Consider the following 20,345-nt stretch of genomic DNA (forward strand, 5'->3'; position numbering starts at 1 on the left):
CCCCTCCACTGTGACTGAAGAAAAGTTGCCCTGCCGCAGTATTTCAATGCATTAGCATCTATACGTCAAAGTTGCGTGACACTGTTCCGATTCTTCTTCAACTTCATTCTACATCCCACTTATAAGATAAAGTTTTCGTGATATGATGGCGTCGCATAAGATAATGATGCACAATTAATATCTGCGTTATTATGTTTACTGTTGCAGACATAAGGAATAATCACTTATGTCACGCGCGAAAGGCTGGTCAGCTGAGGCATGAGTGCAGTGACAGATATTCTCGTCCTACCTGGATGATGCTACAGTCCAGGGATGATGTCGTCTGTCTCTCTTTCCCCCACTCTCTCTTCTCAACAAAATGAGCACAGTCAGAGGATGCTGGCCTCCCCTGCTTCTGTATAAGCTGCCCAGAAGCCTGCGAGCCAATCAGCTTACAGGGCAGCAGCGAGCTTCCAGCACGTTCCAGCTCAGTCCTCCTGTTACCTTTAATCCATCTTCCTCTGACTGGCTTAAACCTGGACTGCTGGGGAAAAAAAGAAAAGAAAAAGAAAAGATGCCTCTTAGTACGTAGTTGGATAGAAATAGCTGGAGAAAGAAAGTTCCAGGGTTTCCTTTTAGTGCAAAGGTAAGATTTTTACTGAAGAACAGGCAACTCTAGGAAGAAGCCTGTATCATTGTTTGCTTGGAAAAAAAACATAAACGTGCACTACCTAAACAAACCAAGTGTAATAAACAAAAATATAATGTATTATGATCATTTATTCACATTATTTACTCGAAGTGTCACAAAATGTTGTAACCCTCTGTTAAATTGACAATGTCTTTCATAGACATTAAGGCCCCAAATTATCAATATAAATTCCAGACTTGCTCTTTAAAAAAAAAAAAAAGGTAAATTCCTGATTGTGAATGACTATTTTTTTCTGAAGTCCGCATCACTGCAGACGCTGCACCGATCTGCCTGTTGATCTCCCGCTCCATCCTTCTCTCACTCATGAACAAGACCCCGAGATACGTGAACTCCTCCACTTGGGGCAGGACCTCATTGCAGACCCGGAGAAGGCACTCCACTCTTTTCCGGCTGATGACCATGGTCTCGGATTTGGAGGTGCTGATTCTCATCCCAGCCGCTTCACACTCGGCTGTGAATCGCTCCACTGAGAGCTGAAGATCACGGCCCGATGAAGCCAACAGAACCACATCATCCTCAAAAAGCAGAGACCTAATCCTTAGGCCACTAAACTAGATCCCCTCAACACCTTGGCTGCGCCTAGAAATTCTGTCCATAAAAGTTATGAACAGAATCGGTGACAAAGGGCAGGCTTGGGGGAGTCCAACCTGCACCGGAAATGATTCTGATTTACTGCCAGCAATGCGGACCAAGCTCTGACACCGGTCGTATAGGGACCGGACAGCTCGTACAAGCAGGTCCGACACTCTATATTCCAAGAGTACCCCCCACTGGAGTCCCTGAGGGACACGGTGGATGCCTTCTCCAAGTCCACAAAGCACATGTAGATTGGTTGGGCAAACTCCCATGCCCCCTCAAAGACCCTGAAGAGGGTGTAGAGCTGGTCCACTGTTCCACGACAGGGACGAAAACCACATTGCTCCTCCTCAATCCAAGGTTTGACTATCCTATGGACCCTCCTCTTCAGCACCCCTGAATAGATCTTACCAGGTAGGCTGAGGACTGTGATCCCCCTGTAGATGCAGCACACCCTCCGGTCCCCCTTCTTTAAGAGGGGGACCAGCACCCCAGTCTGCCAGTCCAGGGGAACTGTCCCCAATGTCCACGCGTTGCTGCGGAGGCATGTCAGCCAAGACAGCCCTATATCATCCAGAGCCTTAAGGAACTCTGGGCGGATGTCATTCACCCCTGGGGCCCTGCCACTGAGGAGCTTTGTAACCACCTCAGCGACCTCAGCCCCAGAAATGGGAGAGCCAACACCAGGGTCCCCAGACTCTGCTTCCTTATCGGAAGACATGTTGGTGGGATTGAGACGGTCTTCGAAGTATGCCCTCCTCCGCTTCACAACGTCCCAAGTCGAGGTCAGCAGCCCCCATCCCCACTGTACACAGTGTTGATGGAGCACTGCTTTCCACTGCTGAGCCACCGGATGGTGAACCAGAATCTTCTCGAAGCCGTCCGGAAGTCAATCTCAATGGCCTCTCCAAACTCCTCTTATGCCTGAGTTTTTGCCTTAGCGACCGCCAAAGCTGTGTTCCACTTAGCCTGCCGATACCCATCAGCTGCCTCTGGAGTCCCACAGGCCAAAAAGGCCAGATAGGACTCCTTCTTCAGCATGACGGCATCCCTCATTGCTGGTGTCCAGCAACGAGTTCGGGGCTTAATGCCAAGACAGGCACCGACGACCTTGGGGCCACAGCTGCAGCTGGTCGCCTCAACAATAGAGGCATAGAACACAGCCCACTCAGACTCAATGTCCCCCGCCTCACCCAGGACATGGTTGAAGCTCTGCCAGAGATGGGAGTTGAAACTCTTTCTGACAGGGGACTCAGCCAGACCTTCCCAGCAGACCTTCACAACACACTTGGGTCTGCCAGGCCTAACCGGCATCCTCCTCCACCATCTGAGCAAACCCACCACCAGGTGGTGATCAGTTGACAGCTCTGCCCCTCTCTTCACCCGAGTGTCCAAGACATGCAGCCGCAAGTCCGATGATACGACTACAAAATCAATCATCGAACTGTGGCCTAGATTGTCCTGGTGCCATGTGCACATGTGTACACTCTTATGCCCGAACAAGGTGTTTGTTATGGACAATCCATGACGAGCACAGAAGTCCAACAACATAACACCACTCGGATTCATATCAGGGGGGCCATTCCTCCCAATCACGCCCCCTCCAGATCTCGCTGTCCTGTGGCCCACATGGGCATTGAAGTCCCCCAGCAGAAGGAGTGCTCTCCAACACCCCCTCCAAGGACTCCAAAAAGGGTGGGTACTCTGAACTGCTGTTTGGTGCATAAACACAAACAACAGTCAGGACCCATCCCCCTACCTGAAGGCGGAGGGTGTCTACCCTTTCATCCACCGGGGTAAACCCCAATGCAAAGGCGCCAAGTAGGGGGCAACGAACATGCCTACGCTCAGGCTCCACGTCCCTAGATCTAGCTTCTGCAGCCGAGGATCAGACTGCCAGGGTCCCCGCCTCTGGCAGCTGCCCAGCTCACACTGCACCCGACCCCTATGGCCCCTCCTGCAGGTAGTAAGCCCACGGGAAGGGGGGCCCATGTCACCCTTTGGGCTGAGCCCGACTGAGCCCCAGGGGCAAAGGCTCACCTCCGTGCCCCACCTCTTACCAAAATGACAAAACTTTAAATATTTTCAGTGTGTGAGAAATCTGGGCATCATTTGTGACTCTGAGCTGAATTTTGTTCCACACATTAGAAATGTCACAAAGACAGGTTTTTAACATCTTAAAACATCACCAGAGTCCGCTCTTTTCTCTCTTTTGCCAGCACCAAGGTGCTAATGCTTTTGTTTCTAATATAGATTACTGTAATGCCCTGCTCTCTGTTGTTCCCAAAAAGTCTGTTTCAAATGTGCATTTACTCCAGAACTCAGTAGCACATATTCTGATGAGGACCAGAGGGAACACATTACACCAGTTTTTAAATCGCTGCATTAGCTCCCTGTGCATTTGAAGATTGATTTTAAGGTTCTTTTAGTGGTTTATAAATGTCTTAATGGCCGTGGGCTTTCTTATTTATCAGACCTACTTTTAAATTATGAACCCCTGTGGACCCTGAGATCCTCTGGTACCGGCCTCTTAGTTGTTCCCAAAGTCAGAACCAAAACTTATGGTAAGGCCTCATCTTGTTTTTACTGTTTAACTCCAGTGTTTCCTACTACGGATCCTCCACACTGGTATCTCTACCAGCTTTGTCTGTGGGGTTGTTGCCATGGTGACTGCCCTTGTCTGGGTGGCTGGGGGTTCTGCACTGCAGCCCTGTGGCTGTGGTGTAGACACTGGCCTACCCTGGCCTGGGTGATTCCTGTGATGGCGCCCTTTGTGGTCATGGGTGGTCTGGCTTCTGGTGTGACTGGATCCCCAAGATATCATTTCCTCACAGCAGCATCAAACCAGATGTTTTCATTCTATTGTTTTTTTATACTTACATTTAGTTAAGAGACAGTACCTAGGGATGGGAGTTCATGTTTGTACAGAATGGGATGTGGGCGGGTGGGGGGGAGGATACATGTGCTTTGTATGTGTGTGAATGCGTGTGTGTGAGATTATGCGTGAAAGAGACTACAAAACTGAAGTGCTTTAATTTCCTGTTATATACTCTAGTGTGTGAAGGCTTTAGTTTTTAATATGCAGAATTTGTTTTTATTCTGGCCATTCTGGCCATTATTATTATTATTATTTATTTATTTTTTTTTTAGAGTTGAGTTATCCCAAATGAATCTTGAATTGAAGGCTAATGGGTGTTAATTCAGAGCCCTGCTAATCATTGATATCAGATCTTACCCACTTACTTTTGGTTAGCTCTCTTCTTCTTTAACCCCTTGTATCATCAGGCTGAGTTATTTCTTACATGACTCATTGTGTCAACAAATGAAACCCACAGTTTAATTTAAAAGTTAAATGCAGCTGTAACCTTTATTCAGTTAATATCTTCCCACCAATCTTCACACCTTCGTACTGTACCAAATTTCCATTGGTGTTTTGTGAAAAGCTCCCACTCAAATAGTTTAGTTCCATTAACAAATGAAGGTGGTGTTTAAAATTGCAGCCCCTTTGCTCATTTACTTTACTACTTTAATAGGTAAACCCACCCTCCAACCACCACCACCATCACCTCTTCACCAGCATAAAGGATAGTAACAGTTTGCTTACTAGTTGACAAAAGCAGAATAAGTACAAGCATAAACAATATTAATTCTCTAATTAAGTTACTACTTGTAACTCCAAAAATAGACATAATGCCCATATTTGGTTGAATCACGAGCACAAACAGCCTTTAAAATGAGAACTTTGGGGAAACCACAGACAGAAGGGTGATGTCATGGAAGGTCCCACAGTCGAGTGCATATAAGTGGTGAAAAGGGAAACAATGTAGAGTCGAACTGTAAGCGTTAGTGACAGAAATGGAAGTGAAGCTGCAGCTCAGTGTCTTTTTGCTACACATTCAGGGTAAGTTTTTACTTTTCAAGGCATTTTGACTGGCAGAGTTTATTATAAAAGATACTAAAATAAAAAGTAGCAGGTTATGATTACTGAAGTATGACTGAAGTTACGGGAGGAAATGACTTTTAATTCTAAATATAAAACAGCTTCTTCTAGAAAGTTTCTCTTTTCTTTTGTGGGATTTTTTTCAAAGAGAAACTTAAAGGGAAATACAAGTTTTGGTTCTTTGAATTTTAATTTAGATGTTATCTTTGCTAAATTTCATGAGTTAAAGACTTAAAAACTGTTTTTAAAGTCATTTTTACATATATGTTTTAGATTTGGTGTTATTACTGCTCACTCTGACAGGAGTGTGGAAATGATATTTTTTGCTTCTTTATAAATTTAAAGAAAATGCATTTAGCTTTTTTTCACTAAGAAAATAGTTGCAGTTCTGCAAAACCAGGTGAGATGGTTACGTTTATGTGTGCAGACGAGGTGATGCAGACCTGTAATTATGTACTTATTGATACTGAAGCCCAACATGTGTTTTATATTTCGAACCTTTACCAGTTTTGTCAAATCAAGTTTATTCATGAGGCTTGTTTAAAACAACCACATTTAACCAACATTGATCAACTTTGGGATTGACTTTCTTACATGACAATCTGTGGTGTAACACCTTCACACATCCTCTATTTTCTGTTTATAAGAGGTTGTGCAAAATCATACTAGTGACAGGTTTGTGTTGAGTGTGTTTGTGGTGTACTGGGAGAATCACAGAGCTCCTTCAAGCGCTCCTTCATGCTTTGTATGCAGCAGTCTGGCTCTGAAGGAGCTCTGCAGGGCTGTCAGTGTTTGGGGGGGGATGGGGATGAGAGCTTAGCCATTATCTTCTTCTCTCCCATCACCAAAACTGGTGGATCCAAGGGCCATCCCAGTACAGAGCTGTTCTGTACTGGGATGCTTCAGTACAGCAAGCTGACATCAGCAAGCTGACATCAGATCAAGCAGCATTCATCAATGATCAATACATCCAATTTTAGGTATACAAATTATCGCGTTATTACAAGTAAACTGTCCTAATTATCTCAAGATAAAGAAAAAATTAACTCGGTATCTCGAGACAAAGATAAAACAAAAAACGATAATAGCCAATAACTGCTGCTCTCGGCATCCATAGAAAACACAGGCATGTAACATCTTTTATTTTCTATGAAAATTTTACTTAACAAACAAATTTCTGAGCCTGTTTGCCAGTTCCATGCCATGCTAAACAAGACACATGATGTGTTTTAGCTCAGAAAGTGTTAATGAACTATTATCATTGAAACTGCTGAGATTGGCAATCTTAGATTCAGACAGTCCCACTGCTGAGGGTGCAACAGCAGTACCTTTGTGAGTAGCTCCACAGTGACAAATCTTTGTACCCCTAAAAGTACAAATTGGTTCTTTATTAGCTGACAACATTTTATTATGAGACAACAAGTCCTTGTCCCCGGGGTCCTGACATAAAGTCAATACACAATGTCATTCAGGTGGTTTTAATGTTATATCTGATCAGTGTCTACATATTTTGTAATCAGGCTTAAAACACCCTTCAACAGTTTGCTCTGCAGTACACTTTCATCAGTTTATTTTCTACTAAACTTTTATATCATAAGTGATGGAAAATCTTAAATGCAGAGGTGAGAAAAAGTGAATTCATTCTTGACCCTTTAAGCCCACTGCCCTCCGCAGTGGTGTCAAGTTCCCACAAATGTGTTTTCCAAACGACTCGTCATCTTCCCCCCACAGGAAAGAATAATCAGCCAAAGCCCCCGTTAACAACCTACACCAAGTCTATATTTTCTTTCACACCCGCCTTTCTCTTTCTACTTTCTCTTTCGGCGTATGAGCACTGACCACATTATTTCCTGTCACAGTACAGAAGCATTAAATATGGTTGGGGGGGCTGCAGTACAGCTTTTGTTTTTTTCATGTCACCCCACCTCCATAGTGATATGGGAACAGATGAGTCGAACAATGAGTAACAAGGTTTCACATGTGGACACTTCTGTGCGAGGGAGGGAAACAAACTTCCACTGCCCTAGAGTTAACTTTTTTTTCATACCAAAAGATGGTTCTTGTTTGTTCCTGTAATATTGAGCAATCTGGACACCACTAAAAAAAAAAAAAAAAAAGTACTCAGAGTTGTACAGTTTTTAGGTTGAGTTTTCAAGGAAATCAAAGTTCCTATTTATATCATTGCAGTTTCCCTCGCGGTATGGCAGCATGTGACTGTGATGAAGGGTGACACACTTCACTTAACCTGCCCCATCAGTGATCACAGGACCAGCGTGGAATGGAAGAACCCAGAACAACAAATAATGTTCTTCCATCGGACCAAAGGTGCAAATGGTGCAACTTGTACGTGATGCACTCCACAAGAAAATTGAAAAAAAGTTCCAATGAGCAGATCCTTAAAATGACACACTTGCAGCCATCATGTGAATGAGGGGTACTAAATGTCTTTTTAATTTGTTTGCAGTATTAAGGGACAAACGATACAGCATCACCAAGCTCTCTCAGTCCGAATTCTCCATTAGCATTTCCGATGTCACTTTTAATGATGGAGGCAATTACACCTGCACACACTATGGCAAAGAACCGACGGAGAGGAAAGTGGAGGTGACTGTGTTAAGTGAGTATAATGGCAGCTTAGTGAGCCAAACATCTGATATTGACAATAATTTCTTTGATTTATTACCAGCCCTGCAACCTTTATAAAGTTTGGTATAAACTTTATATTATTAAGTATTTCATGATCCTTAAATAATATTTTGTGTGGTGTCCATTCATTTTAAAGGTTTTCCCAGGATGTCAGTAACAAAACATGAAGGAAGAAGTGTCATAAAATGTACTGCTGAGGGAAACCAACATGCACCCCAGATCGACTGGAAATTTGATCATAAGCCTGAATTTCATGGTAGGTTGAAAGGAACTGAAACTGTTAACTTTACTTAAGGACAATAACACACATGAAGGCAAAAATGACGTCCATGGCGGATGCATTTAAATAAGAATGTATTTTACCCTGAATTGGTTGCATGAGCTATATGCCCTTCTTAAGTCTGGTTCTGCTGGAGGATTTCCTTCTTGTTAAAAAGGAATTTTTCATCTCTGTTGCCCACTCTTCTGTGGATGTTCAGGAAAGGGAATTGAATCGAAGGGAAGATTTGCTGCAATCCTATGGTTCCCTTAGCTAGGCAATTTTTAAAAAATCTTTTTTTTTCTTATATGAGCCAAAACCAAGAATATTCAAGTTTAATAATAGTAGGAAGATGAAGTTGTCCTCCTCCAAATGTGGCATATGAGCACAAAGTCACATATAGTTTAAAATTATGTTTGAAGAATATAATTATTAGCTCTCCATTGTTGCTCTAACTGGATGTTCAGGACAGAAGATTGAATTGAAGACAATATTCAGTGCAATCTAATGATTTCCTTACAATGTAATTATTATGAATTGTACTAATGTGCATCATAGAATCAATTTCATTTAATTGGATTATAATTAAATTACAGACAATTGGATAAAAGAGATTATAATTGGATGGGAATGTGTTTTTAAAAGTGCTACTATTTGAAATTCACTAGATTCACTTCAAATAAATAAATTAATTTAACTGAGTTTTAGTCCTAACTATAATCCTTTTACAATTTGAACCTAGTGATGTTACAGACGATGGAGCAATATTTCACTGGTGGGCTATTGAAGTCTTATTTAAGCATAAACAAATAACAGATGACTCAATTGGAGGACTTAATCAACCATTTTAACCCATTTAAACAAAGGCTGTTGAGTAGCATGCTGAATAACAAACGTATTTTAAACTTTTCAGATAGTCTGAAAATGGACAATTAGAATTTCCTGAATTCGATGATTTGAAGCTGAAGACTAAAGATAGCCTGATGCTTTTGCACCTGTGATACTGTACTTCTGAGGTTGCATCACTTTGGTCTTTGCAGCTGCACCTTCAATGATTTTATCAAATTAGACTAAACAACCACAGAGTGGGCTCAAGTCAAAAACATGTTACCCACCACAGTTTATTTCATCTTGACTCATAGTGGGGGAAGATTTTACCGTTTAAACTAATTTCCATATTTACTGATTGATTTTAGTTGCTTCGCCTGTTTAAAGTGAATGTTTATGATATTTATCTTGTTCCACAGTTCATACAAATATTTACCGTGAAGGTAAAAAAATAGTTTCCAATGGAATGTTGACTGTCTTACCTGGAAACAAGAGGGTCACCTTGAAATGCCTCGTTCGCCATCCGGCCCTGCACACAAGAACTTTGATAACGTTTGTCAAAATTGGAGTAGATGGTGAGTAGTTTATTTTTTATTTAATCTTTAATTTCAACCATACCTTTTACAGTCTGTGAAATACTCACCAGAGAGAGAATGACTGAAACTGGCTCTTGTTTTACAAAAAAGTTGTTTACTCTAAATGACTTCTGCTTTGAGGTGGTTTTTTTTTGAGGAACGGTGATAGTTTGGTTGTGTCGTCACAAAACAGGGAAAGCACTGGAACTTCTATTTTTCTCATGAGTTGCTCTGTTCCACCGTCCACAGCATCCAAGTGTGAAACTTCACTGACCAAAGACCAAAAAAAGACAGCCCTGTGCTACTTCCTGTTTGTTGAGTTGTAAATAGTCTAGCTTCCTGGATTATGTGACGAAACCAACATGTGATTTGCAGATTCTCCAAATGTCAGCCTGACTTTTCAGAGAGTTTCCCTGAACTGAATCCTGTTTCTATTGCAGTGAAAAAGCCCCTCCTAACTACCACGGCTGGTCCGCCCACGGTTCAACCGCAAGGGTCAACAGAGGTACCAGGCACAACAACGACATGGCTCATACGTGGTAGAACAGCAGAATCCTCTACAACCATAGATCTGAGTGGCCCATCAACCGAGGAGTCAACTGTTACTTCAAATCAGTGGGTTTCAAAGACTGTGGCAGCACCCTCTGGACTGCCTCTGAACCCTGTTACATCTCCAGGGCCACATATTAGCGCTACTGGTGAGTGTTTTACTTGAGACAGAAAAATAAACTGTCAGATTAACAACAGCAACAAGTTGTTTGAAAGACAATTTGGGGAACAAATGACACAACAGTTGATCTTGTAAATAAATCTATGTACCAAAAAGTCAAGAACTTAACAGATAACAAAGTGTATGTAAGATTATCAGCACACAAAGCTGAAAATAGCCACATCTGACTGTCAAGATAAAACGATGAATGATTCGCCTGATCTGACCACTTTTATTCTTCAACACAGTCTGAACCCTCTTGGACAAGCTTTCTGTCTTTTCTTCAGGAACAGTTCTCTCTTGAAGGACTTTTCAAAGCTCTTCTCTGGATGTTTTTGCCTTCATTCATTCCTCATTCAGACCTGTTGGCACCAATTTTTAGTCCAGTTCTTATATGACATACCTCAGCCTTTTCTCCCTGTTTCCCTTCAGTAAGTTTCCTTCCATGGAGACCATTTCTGATAAGGCTTTGGCCAACAACTGAGGGTCCAAATAAATCTTTCAGGTGCTGATTCAGGTCTTTGCTGGATTTGCTCCTTTTTCTTCGGGACATTACTTTCAGATACTGTTCATCTGCTATAGATAATTTCCTTTAATCCTGAAATATCTTCTTTTGTCCTCCATTTGTCCAGTTTTCTCAAATATTTTAAGGACAAACTGCAAACCATGCTGAGATAAGCCAAGTTTTCAGCTTGCAGCACTTGGTAGTCATTTCTTGCCCAAAACAAAACTCTCAAACTATGTTTTATTTGGTGCTTTTAATAGATGTAACTAAAGAAATAATGTTTTTGTGACAAGCTGATGGTAACAAAGAGCCTAAAGATCCATTTTAAATGGGTTTTTTTCTAAGTTGTCTGTTGCATGCAGACACAACACTGGTTCATCCCTTGAACTAGGAGCCTTTTTAATGCTTTGCCTTTTAGTTTAAGGAGGTTTAAAAATAGGGGTACAGGATATTGGATTTTTTGCCAATATCCAATATGCCGATATTTTACAACTCGTTTGGCCGATACCGATATTTCCCACCTCCACATCTAATTGCATAGATTACAATATTATTCTGCATACTCTTTGTCAGGTTGGCTTGTTGGCAACAAAAAAAAAAAAAAAAACAGTTGAAAAATTATGTAATATTCACTTCTTGTGCAAAATATGAAAAATATCTCAACTTGCATTATATACAACATGTAATTTTAAATGAAACAAGTCAGATATGTGCATCCTATCCTATATATATATATATATATATATAAATATATATATATCGATGTTGATATCATGCCAGTAACATCATGCATCTCTATTTAAAAACTGCTGATCAAGACTGCTTTTAAAGATTTCAAGAAAATATCAGGGTGCTTGGGAGAAACATATGAAGAAGTGAGGGGTCGCGCAACATTTTAACTCAATACTTAATATCACAAGCAGTGGGCCTGTGAGATGGAAACTATCAAACTCTCACAATGTGCTGTGGTTATGATGCTACGAGATGTGTTTCCTGTGTCGGAGAGTTTAAAATGTAATGTGAAACTCTGTCATGGTAAATGCATTCATCAACTCTGAGAATGGAACAGTAAAGTTCAGCATCAAGGACTTAATCCCTCCCCCCCAAATTTGACTATACATCTGTTCGCTCAAATATTTTTTCCCCTCTGAAAACCAAAGGACAGTCAAAGATAAATCCATTTTATGTGAACGTTCATACAACATTTCAACTTTGTCACCCCTTCTTCATATCTATTTATTTCTAATTTCCCATGAGCTTAATCGATTAAATATCTTTATTTGCTGCAGATGGTTCAGGATCCTCTGTGTTACCAGACTCAACTGTGACGAGCAATGTCACCATCACTGAGGAGGCAAACACCACAGGTACGACATGATCTGTATGATGGTTTGATGTAGGATTCTTGATATGTTTTAGCTGCCATCTAGTGGTAATACTACACCTATTATATACCTCCCTTTATCCTAAAGACCCTGGATGTAGGGGAAGGACACAGCTAGAAAGACCTGCAGTCCATCATAAAACTAACTTAGACAGACACAGCTAACCAGTCTCATTCTTACGGGGAATTTAGAATAAAAATGTACTTAAACACATGGGTTTATATTATGAACACCTATAAACCACCACAGATCCAATCTTGCAGCTTTTTTAATTGTGTACCCTCTACAATTTCTTATAGGTGACATATTTGTCCCAGAAACAACAGAGGACATCAGCTTCGATAACAGTACAGAGACAACTACACAAGGTAGACACAACACTGCACTTACAAAAAACCCAGAGACATAGCTGTCTTCTGCATACTACAACTAAAATATGTGATTGGTTATAAGTAACATGCCATATTCTGTCCATCTCCAGAAAATTTCAACCAACAAAAGCAAAAAGAAAGTCAAGGAAATTCCTACTTATTGGTCACCCTGGTTACGTCCCTCATCTTCAGCCTTCTGGTGGTGGTCATTTTCTTTGGCATCAAGCTGAGAAGAGCTCATGTTGCCTGGAAGAAAGGTAAGCAAGCCACATTTTTTTATGTATTTATTTTTCTGTGTGGAAACACATCAGCAGCATTAGATTAAAATTCATGAATTTACAAGGATGATGAACTACTGGGTCACACAATGGAACTAGATTTTTTTTTCTTTTTCAAGACATTCACGTTGAAAACATCTTACAGTTTTTATTGTTACAGAAAATGAAGACTCTAACCCGTCAGAGGAAAGCAGCAAATCAAAATCAAGCCAGGAAGAGAAAAATGCCCAAGGACAAAGGCGAAGAGGTAATTCAGCAAATTATTTTCCTTATTTTCCGCTTTTCTTTTTTACATATCTACTGAAAATGATTTGTGCCTGCAGAACCAGTCTTATATATTAATTTAACACTTTATGAATGAAAACAGAACAATCTACTTACATTTTATATTGTGGGTTGAGACTTCATTTGAATATTATGGCTCATAATTTTTAGTTTTAGAGAAGGAATGCTGCCCAGTTTGACTGGGTTGGAGAAGGCACAGTGGTAGAAATCTCTGAGAAAATGGTGAATTATATTTTAATAACTCGTGAGTCGTGAAATAAATGCCATTTGGGTCCATGTTAGGAAGGAAGTTAGGGATGTGACAATACGTTCATCTGCGTTAGGTTTGAATACTAAAGTCAAAACAGAAACTCCAAGACTGCAGAAACTTGGTGTTTGGCTCCATTGTTTAGTTGCGGTGAATCAGTCGACTGAAGGGGAAGGATTTCCATTTTTGGTCCTGGGTAATCAGCGAGCCATTTTTTTTCTTCTTGCTATTTTTCTTCGTGGTCATTAATCATTACCGCTGCAAACAAGACATTGTTGTAACTGCATGGCATTGTCCAGATGGTGTAGTCCTCTTGGGTCAGGGATATGCATGTTCAGTCCTAGAAAGTCCTGCAGGTTTTTGATGTTTTACTGTTTCAACACACCTGACTCAAATGAATGAGTCACTGAGCAGAATGTGATAAGCTGCTGGATCCATTTAATTTGAATCAGGTGTGTTGGAGCATTGAAACACTGAAAACCTGCAGGACTCTCTAGGACCAAACCAACCAAAATAAATGTATATTTCTCTGCATTTCTCACCCAATCGAAGTGAGACTATGCTGGTGTGAATCTGCCCTTAATTTCTCTTTGTGATTAGATATGAATGGAAATGCTTGTGTTAAATCAACTTTAAATTGTCTCATATTGATCAATGGGTCCTGAATCTAATTGAATTTGCATTGTGGCAGAATTTGTGATTTCTGCAAATATTAACCTTCTCTTTTCCATTTAATCAAAAAAATATATTTTCACTAAGGTATTTTTAAAAAAATAGTGTCTATTTTTGTCTGTATTTGTATGAAACATTTATATATTTTCAGTGCTTATTGGCTGGTAGATGTTTATTGTTCAATTTATTGTTTTGTTGCAAACACCACATCACTTTGGTAGAGAAAATCTACCATTTGCTATGAGAACTAATGTAATGCATTTAGTTTATAAGCTAATTTAAACAAATGTTAAACTACTATAATTTTCGCCTTGAAGGTCGCTTCATACCTTTTCAGTTTTAGACTCTGGTGGTCCTTAAAATTTCAATGTGCTTGCATAATGAAAATAAAGATTTTGAATCTCGAATCTTGGTGACTCTCCTCTGCCATCAGAAATGTTGCCATTATGCAACCTGTTTCCACAAAATATCACTAATTGTGATTTCTCTATGTGTATCTGTCTCCCAGGAATCCTCAACACAGCATTCACACAGTATGTTGTTGAGGAACCCACAACGATAACTTCAGTTGTAAACACAGCAGCAATGACGCCAGAAGAAAGAGCAACAAGACAGCAGACCTCTCAGCCTCAAATCCAGACACAAACTTCAGCCAAAATTGACATAAAAGAGACATCACTTTGACAGCCATAAAAAGTCGCCATCACAGTTTAGCTTTTTATCTAAACTGCACTTGTAAAATGTTACACTTGAAGATGTCTTATGCACTTTCTAAATATTTCCATCCATGTTTATATCACCGTGAACATTAACAAGGTGCCCAAAAATGTGCCAAGGCCACCACCAGCAGCCTGGAAGGTCTCCACACCTGTCTCCACATTTCTCAGCAATAATGGAGATTTATAAAAACATGGTATGTAGTCATCTACTGTATTTAAATCCATAAGCTCAGCAGTTTCAGAAGTATCCACACTGCCACCAATTTTACCCGTTTCTGATATTTGGTGTGGAAATTTAATGTGTAGTGTAATGTATGCACTGTTGCCATGTGACTGTTGAATGGATAGCTGCATAAATAAGCAGATTTACATGTGTTCCTGATGAATTGCTTGTGGAATGAAAGTTAAATGAATGTGTTTTGTACAATATAAATACTGTATAAATGTATACATTTTGTACCAATAAATGCTATTTTGCTAGAATATACTGTGTTTCAATGTGGAAAAATCTTAAATTGAATGGAAATGGGGAAAAGGACTACATTTAAATTAATCAAACATCTAAAAGAACAATACAACTTTACTTAAGACAAAACCTAAATGGACTGTTGCACAAATCCAAAGAAAGAGGTCTAAGTCTGATTGAAGAACAACAAATGATAGATACCAAGCAGTTTGAGGATTTCCTGACATGAATTATGGAGAAGTAGACATCTCTGGCGGTCTAGGCATTCTTTAGTATATCAAACAAAAGAAACAATCTTAGAAAATCAAAATACCCTAACCTGGTCCGATGTAAACTGTAGTACATTCACTTGGAAGATTATGGTGTCATGTTTGTTTTGGGCCGTTTTGAAAGGGTTACTGTACTTATGGTGATGCAGCATGTTCTGAAATTTAGTGTTTTCCTAAATTAAAACACCTTACAAAACACCAGGCATGCACTGTACTAGACCCTTCATCATCAACGCAACCTGCATATTGGGAGGTTAAAGTTAAACCGCTATTTAATCCTGAAGTAGCTCTGATCTTCCTTTAAGGAATCATCTTAGTTTAATGCAGGACAAGGCTAGATCTCTGACACTTTTACACCATGACTGAATAAGACGATTGAGCTTAATCTGTGTTAAGACTATTTCAATCTAGAACTAATTTAAATGCTTGGAAACGACTTCAGATGCATTCAATATTGCATAAATGAAAGGCGTTATGGGCTGCAACTAAGAGATACTGCAGCATTAACATACTTAATATTTCTAATGATGCAATGAGCGAAAGAGTCCTAGAATTTTTGTATTAATTATTAAAAAAAGTAAGAGTACTAATACTTAACATTAATAGTTAGTAACGAAGAAAATCCTTTATCGAACTATATTTTGTATCTTGAGACAAAGCCTTAACCTCAAGCCAAGCGGTCATTCACTGAGATTATGAAATACAGCTCACGAAGCAGGAAGTAGGATGGGTCGTTATTAGCGGCATCGGATATGTTAAATCTTATTGGTGGGCCGTTGAAGACTGACTCAAAGATTCAACGCTGATTGGCTGCTGTGCCGGTAATATAAAACGTTCCGCTGTTCAGTAGGCTTCCTTTCCCTTCTCATCCCGGCAAGGTTGGACGTCCTCTCGCCGTTGTCCATTCCATATCAACACATACATTCAGCACAGGTCAACAATTCGGTAAGTTATCCTATAAATTCAGCAGTTGTAATATTGTACTAGTTAAGCTTTTTATATTTTTACTGTCGGTGTTCGTATTTTACCATTTATCCAGTGCTGTATGCTGTTGAACGGATTTAACCTTCAATTTTAAATGGTCTTGATTAGTGGTAACAAAGGGTGTTGAGTAAATATGGATGCAGATGGAAATGTGTCTGCCTTGAGGGCCGCAGTCGCACGTGCATCGTGCTTTAGTCAGCGTAGCTAATGAGCCGGGTGAGGGGGGTGGGGATTCCAGTATCTTCCAGAATGTTCTCGAACAACCTCAGTCAAGCTTCCTGTAAGGAACAGACTTCCGGTTACGTATTTTGTTCCTTTTTTTTTATTTTAGAAGTGATGGGTTTTTTTCTTATCCCAAATACAACCTGGAGATGAACACGAACTACTTTTTTAATTATTTGTATGTAAATAAAGGATTCGATCTTTTCTTGGACGGTTCGCTGTAAAGCTGCCGTTTCATTGTCACATGGCTATGATGGGCGCCATCTTATTTCAATGCGGGCTTTTCCTCCCCCCTCACATTTATCCCTTTTTGTTTTCTAACGCAGTTCTTGGGCTTTAAAATGATTTATCCCAAAATCTAACTAAATAATTAGCAAACTTTGCTATTTTGGTGTTGTATCCTATCAATTTTTTTTTATTTAAAACTCCTGATTAAGTAGTTTGTTCAGCTTGACATGCTGCAGCAATAACAATTAAAATTGTGCTCTAAGCCTTAAATATTGTGTCCCTTAATTAACTTTGTTTTTTGTTCGGCAGGGAAACATGTCTAAGGGGCCAGCAGTCGGAATTGATCTGGGAACCACCTACTCCTGTGTTGGTGTGTTCCAGCATGGCAAGGTGGAAATCATCGCCAACGACCAGGGCAACAGAACCACACCCAGCTACGTGGCATTTACAGACACAGAGCGGCTGATAGGAGATGCAGCCAAGAACCAGGTTGCCATGAACCCCACCAACACAGTCTTTGGTAAGTCATTTTTTTATCAGTTGTCTCAATGTTCTTTTGATAATTCTGCGTCATAATCTGAAAAAACATTTTCTATCTATTTAAAGCCTTTAGGGGCCAATAAAAAAAAAAATAAATAAAATAAAATTATGCTTTCCAGATGCCAAACGACTGATTGGCCGCAGATTCGACGACCCAGTTGTCCAGTCTGACATGAAGCACTGGCCATTCAATGTTATCAATGACAACAGTCGCCCTAAGGTCCAAGTTGAATACAAGGGAGAATCAAAGTCCTTCTACCCCGAGGAGGTCTCTTCCATGGTTCTGACAAAGATGAAGGAAATTGCTGAAGCCTACCTTGGAAAAGTGTGTTTTGATTTATTTTATATATACATACAAACATGCATGCATACATACATAATATACAGGACATGCTGATGGTTGTGTTTTCATTTTCAGACTGTCAACAATGCTGTAATCACAGTACCTGCCTACTTCAACGACTCCCAGCGTCAGGCCACCAAGGATGCTGGTACGATCTCTGGCCTCAATGTTCTGCGTATCATCAATGAGCCCACTGCAGCTGCGATCGCCTACGGGTTGGACAAGAAGGTAAATTAGTCATGTGTGAAATTCTCATGTGAAGAACCAAATTGAGGCAAGTCGTTGTTGCTGATTGTTCTAAATCTTGTAATTTAATTTCAGGTTGGATCAGAGAGAAACGTCCTCATCTTTGATCTGGGTGGCGGCACCTTCGATGTGTCCATCTTGACCATTGAAGATGGCATCTTTGAGGTCAAGTCCACAGCTGGAGACACTCATCTTGGTGGGGAGGACTTTGACAACCGCATGGTGAACCACTTCATCGCAGAGTTCAAGCGCAAGTACAAGAAGGACATCAGCGACAACAAGAGGGCCGTCCGCCGTCTGCGCACCGCTTGTGAGAGAGCGAAGCGCACCCTGTCTTCCAGCACCCAGGCCAGCATCGAAATCGACTCTCTGTACGAGGGAGTGGACTTCTACACCTCCATCACCAGGGCTCGCTTTGAGGAGCTCAACGCTGACCTCTTCCGTGGCACCCTGGACCCCGTGGAGAAATCCCTCCGTGACGCCAAGATGGACAAGGGCCAGATCCATGACATCGTGCTGGTCGGTGGCTCCACCCGTATCCCCAAGATCCAGAAACTGCTCCAGGATTTCTTCAATGGGAAGGAGCTCAACAAGAGCATCAACCCAGATGAGGCTGTGGCCTATGGAGCTGGTAAGAGTTCAGAGCTAACTTTTCTTGAACAGTTCACCATCAGTGTTTCTGTCATTGTTGGATTAAACCTGTTTTTTGTATTTCTAGCTGTCCAGGCTGCCATCCTCTCTGGTGACAAGTCGGAGAACGTGCAGGACCTGCTGCTTCTGGACGTCACCCCCCTGTCTCTGGGTATCGAGACGGCCGGAGGTGTCATGACAGTTCTGATCAAACGTAACACCACCATTCCCACCAAGCAGACCCAGACCTTCACCACATATTCCGACAACCAGCCTGGTGTCCTCATCCAGGTGAGGATAATGCACATCACATTCACCTCTTTAGTGTTTCGCTGTGATGACGTTTATTCCTGCCATTCGTAGTTTCCACCAGAGGTCGAAAGACCAAAGATGGCCCCGACCTTCCTTGGATATCTGAGCGAAATAAAGTCTGCAGAGATCTGGACTTTTAGCTGTTTGGGTTGTTTGTTAACCCTTTGTATTTCAAACAGGTTTACGAGGGTGAGCGTGCCATGACAAAGGACAACAACCTGCTGGGCAAGTTTGAGCTGACGGGCATCCCTCCTGCTCCTCGTGGTGTTCCTCAGATTGAGGTGACATTTGATATTGATGCCAACGGTATCATGAATGTCTCAGCTGTTGACAAGAGCACCGGCAAGGAGAACAAGATCACCATCACCAATGACAAGGGTGAGTTTAAGTCAAACGTCAGTAGAGTCAGTTACACTTCTGCTGGGTTTCTGACTTCAGTTTTCTTCCAGGTCGTCTCAGCAAGGAGGACATTGAGCGTATGGTTCAGGAAGCTGAGAAGTACAAGGCCGAGGATGACGTCCAGCGTGACAAGGTGTCTGCAAAGAACGGCCTGGAGTCGTACGCTTTCAACATGAAGTCAACCGTGGAGGACGAGAAGCTTGCTGGCAAGATCAGCGATGACGACAAGCAGAAGATCTTGGAGAAGTGCAACGAGGTCATCAGCTGGCTGGACAAGAACCAGGTAAATGTTGTCAATTTTTATATTTCCCCCCTTTTCTCTCCTCCTCCCCTAAATTGTCACTTTCTCTAACCTTGTATGATTTGTTCTTAGACTGCAGAGAGGGATGAGTATGAACATCAACAGAAGGAGCTGGAGAAGGTGTGCAACCCCATCATCACCAAGCTGTACCAGAGTGCTGGCGGTATGCCTGGTGGAATGCCAGAGGGCATGCCAGGTGGCTTCCCTGGAGCTGGCGGTGCTGCTCCTGGTGGTGGATCCTCTGGCCCAACCATCGAGGAGGTTGATTAAACATTCCTGCACTTCACCTACCTCCTGAGATCTTTTCTAAGAAAGAAACCCTCTTACGGCGCACGTTTCAACTAGCTAAAGAGTGTAATTTAATAAATTAAATGGGGATCAATTTTATTTTGTTTGGGACACAAGCGGGATAAACTTGTCTGCACATCTAAGCACTCGCTTCACATGAAGTGTTTTGTATACAGACATGTCACTGCCTTGACAATAAATCTTGAAACCCTTTGCAAGTCTTTTTATTTTAATCCTGCTTTGTAGAGCCTCACAAATGCAATACTTTAATCAAAGTGGACCAAAATTGGTGTTTGTGATGCATAAAATTGGATAAGATGATGCCGTATGGGGATGACTGGCCTATAACCTTAAAAGTATAAAATTATGTAATTGCATAACTTGATGGGATTATCTTTTGTACACTATACATTACCATCCTGCCTAGATAA

General features: G+C 41.1%; 2 protein-coding genes across 5 annotated transcripts; both read left to right on the plus strand.

Moving 5' to 3' along the window:
- The first annotated feature begins 5,036 nt into the window (after positions 1-5,036).
- On the plus strand, positions 5,037-15,162 carry LOC121654030 (cytotoxic and regulatory T-cell molecule). 4 transcript variants are annotated; one of them, XM_042007872.1, is made up of 11 exons: positions 5,037-5,168; positions 7,395-7,550; positions 7,672-7,824; positions 7,990-8,109; positions 9,360-9,515; positions 9,956-10,213; positions 12,019-12,096; positions 12,414-12,482; positions 12,596-12,742; positions 12,909-13,010; positions 14,476-15,162. In XM_042007872.1, exons 1-11 carry the CDS (start codon positions 5,123-5,125, stop codon positions 14,649-14,651), a joined length of 1,461 nt encoding a protein of 486 aa, XP_041863806.1. In that variant the 5' UTR covers positions 5,037-5,122; the 3' UTR covers positions 14,652-15,162. The 4 variants fall into 4 exon arrangements, with proteins under 4 accessions (XP_041863806.1, XP_041863807.1, XP_041863808.1 ...); XM_042007873.1 differs by having other exon boundaries at positions 12,924-13,010; XM_042007874.1 differs by having other exon boundaries at positions 7,395-7,532.
- Positions 15,163-16,281: 1,119 nt separating this feature from the next.
- Positions 16,282-20,127, plus strand: LOC121654029 (heat shock cognate 71 kDa protein-like). Its single transcript, XM_042007871.1, is given in 10 exon segments — positions 16,282-16,366; positions 17,162-17,375; positions 17,515-17,720; positions 17,814-17,966; positions 18,060-18,615; positions 18,703-18,905; positions 19,106-19,304; positions 19,376-19,608; positions 19,699-19,803; positions 19,805-20,127. Coding segments are annotated over 9 exon segments (1,980 nt in total). The 5' UTR covers positions 16,282-16,366; positions 17,162-17,170; the 3' UTR covers positions 19,925-20,127.
- Positions 20,128-20,345: the final 218 nt, after the last annotated feature.

The sequence above is a fragment of the Melanotaenia boesemani genome, chromosome 15 (assembly GCF_017639745.1).
Source record: "Melanotaenia boesemani isolate fMelBoe1 chromosome 15, fMelBoe1.pri, whole genome shotgun sequence".
NCBI classification, from domain to species: Eukaryota; Metazoa; Chordata; class Actinopteri; order Atheriniformes; family Melanotaeniidae; genus Melanotaenia; species Melanotaenia boesemani.

Excerpts from the sequence above, each read along its gene's own strand:
- LOC121654030 (XM_042007872.1), top strand. The coding sequence starts at position 5,123 with ATGGAAGTGAAGCTGCAGCTCAGTGTCTTTTTGCTACACATTCAGG. Across the intron at positions 7,825-7,989 it reads AGTGGAGGTGACTGTGTTAA|GTTTTCCCAGGATGTCAGTA; the intron begins GTGAGTATAATG and ends TTCATTTTAAAG. Across the intron at positions 10,214-12,018 it reads GCCACATATTAGCGCTACTG|ATGGTTCAGGATCCTCTGTG; the intron begins GTGAGTGTTTTA and ends TATTTGCTGCAG.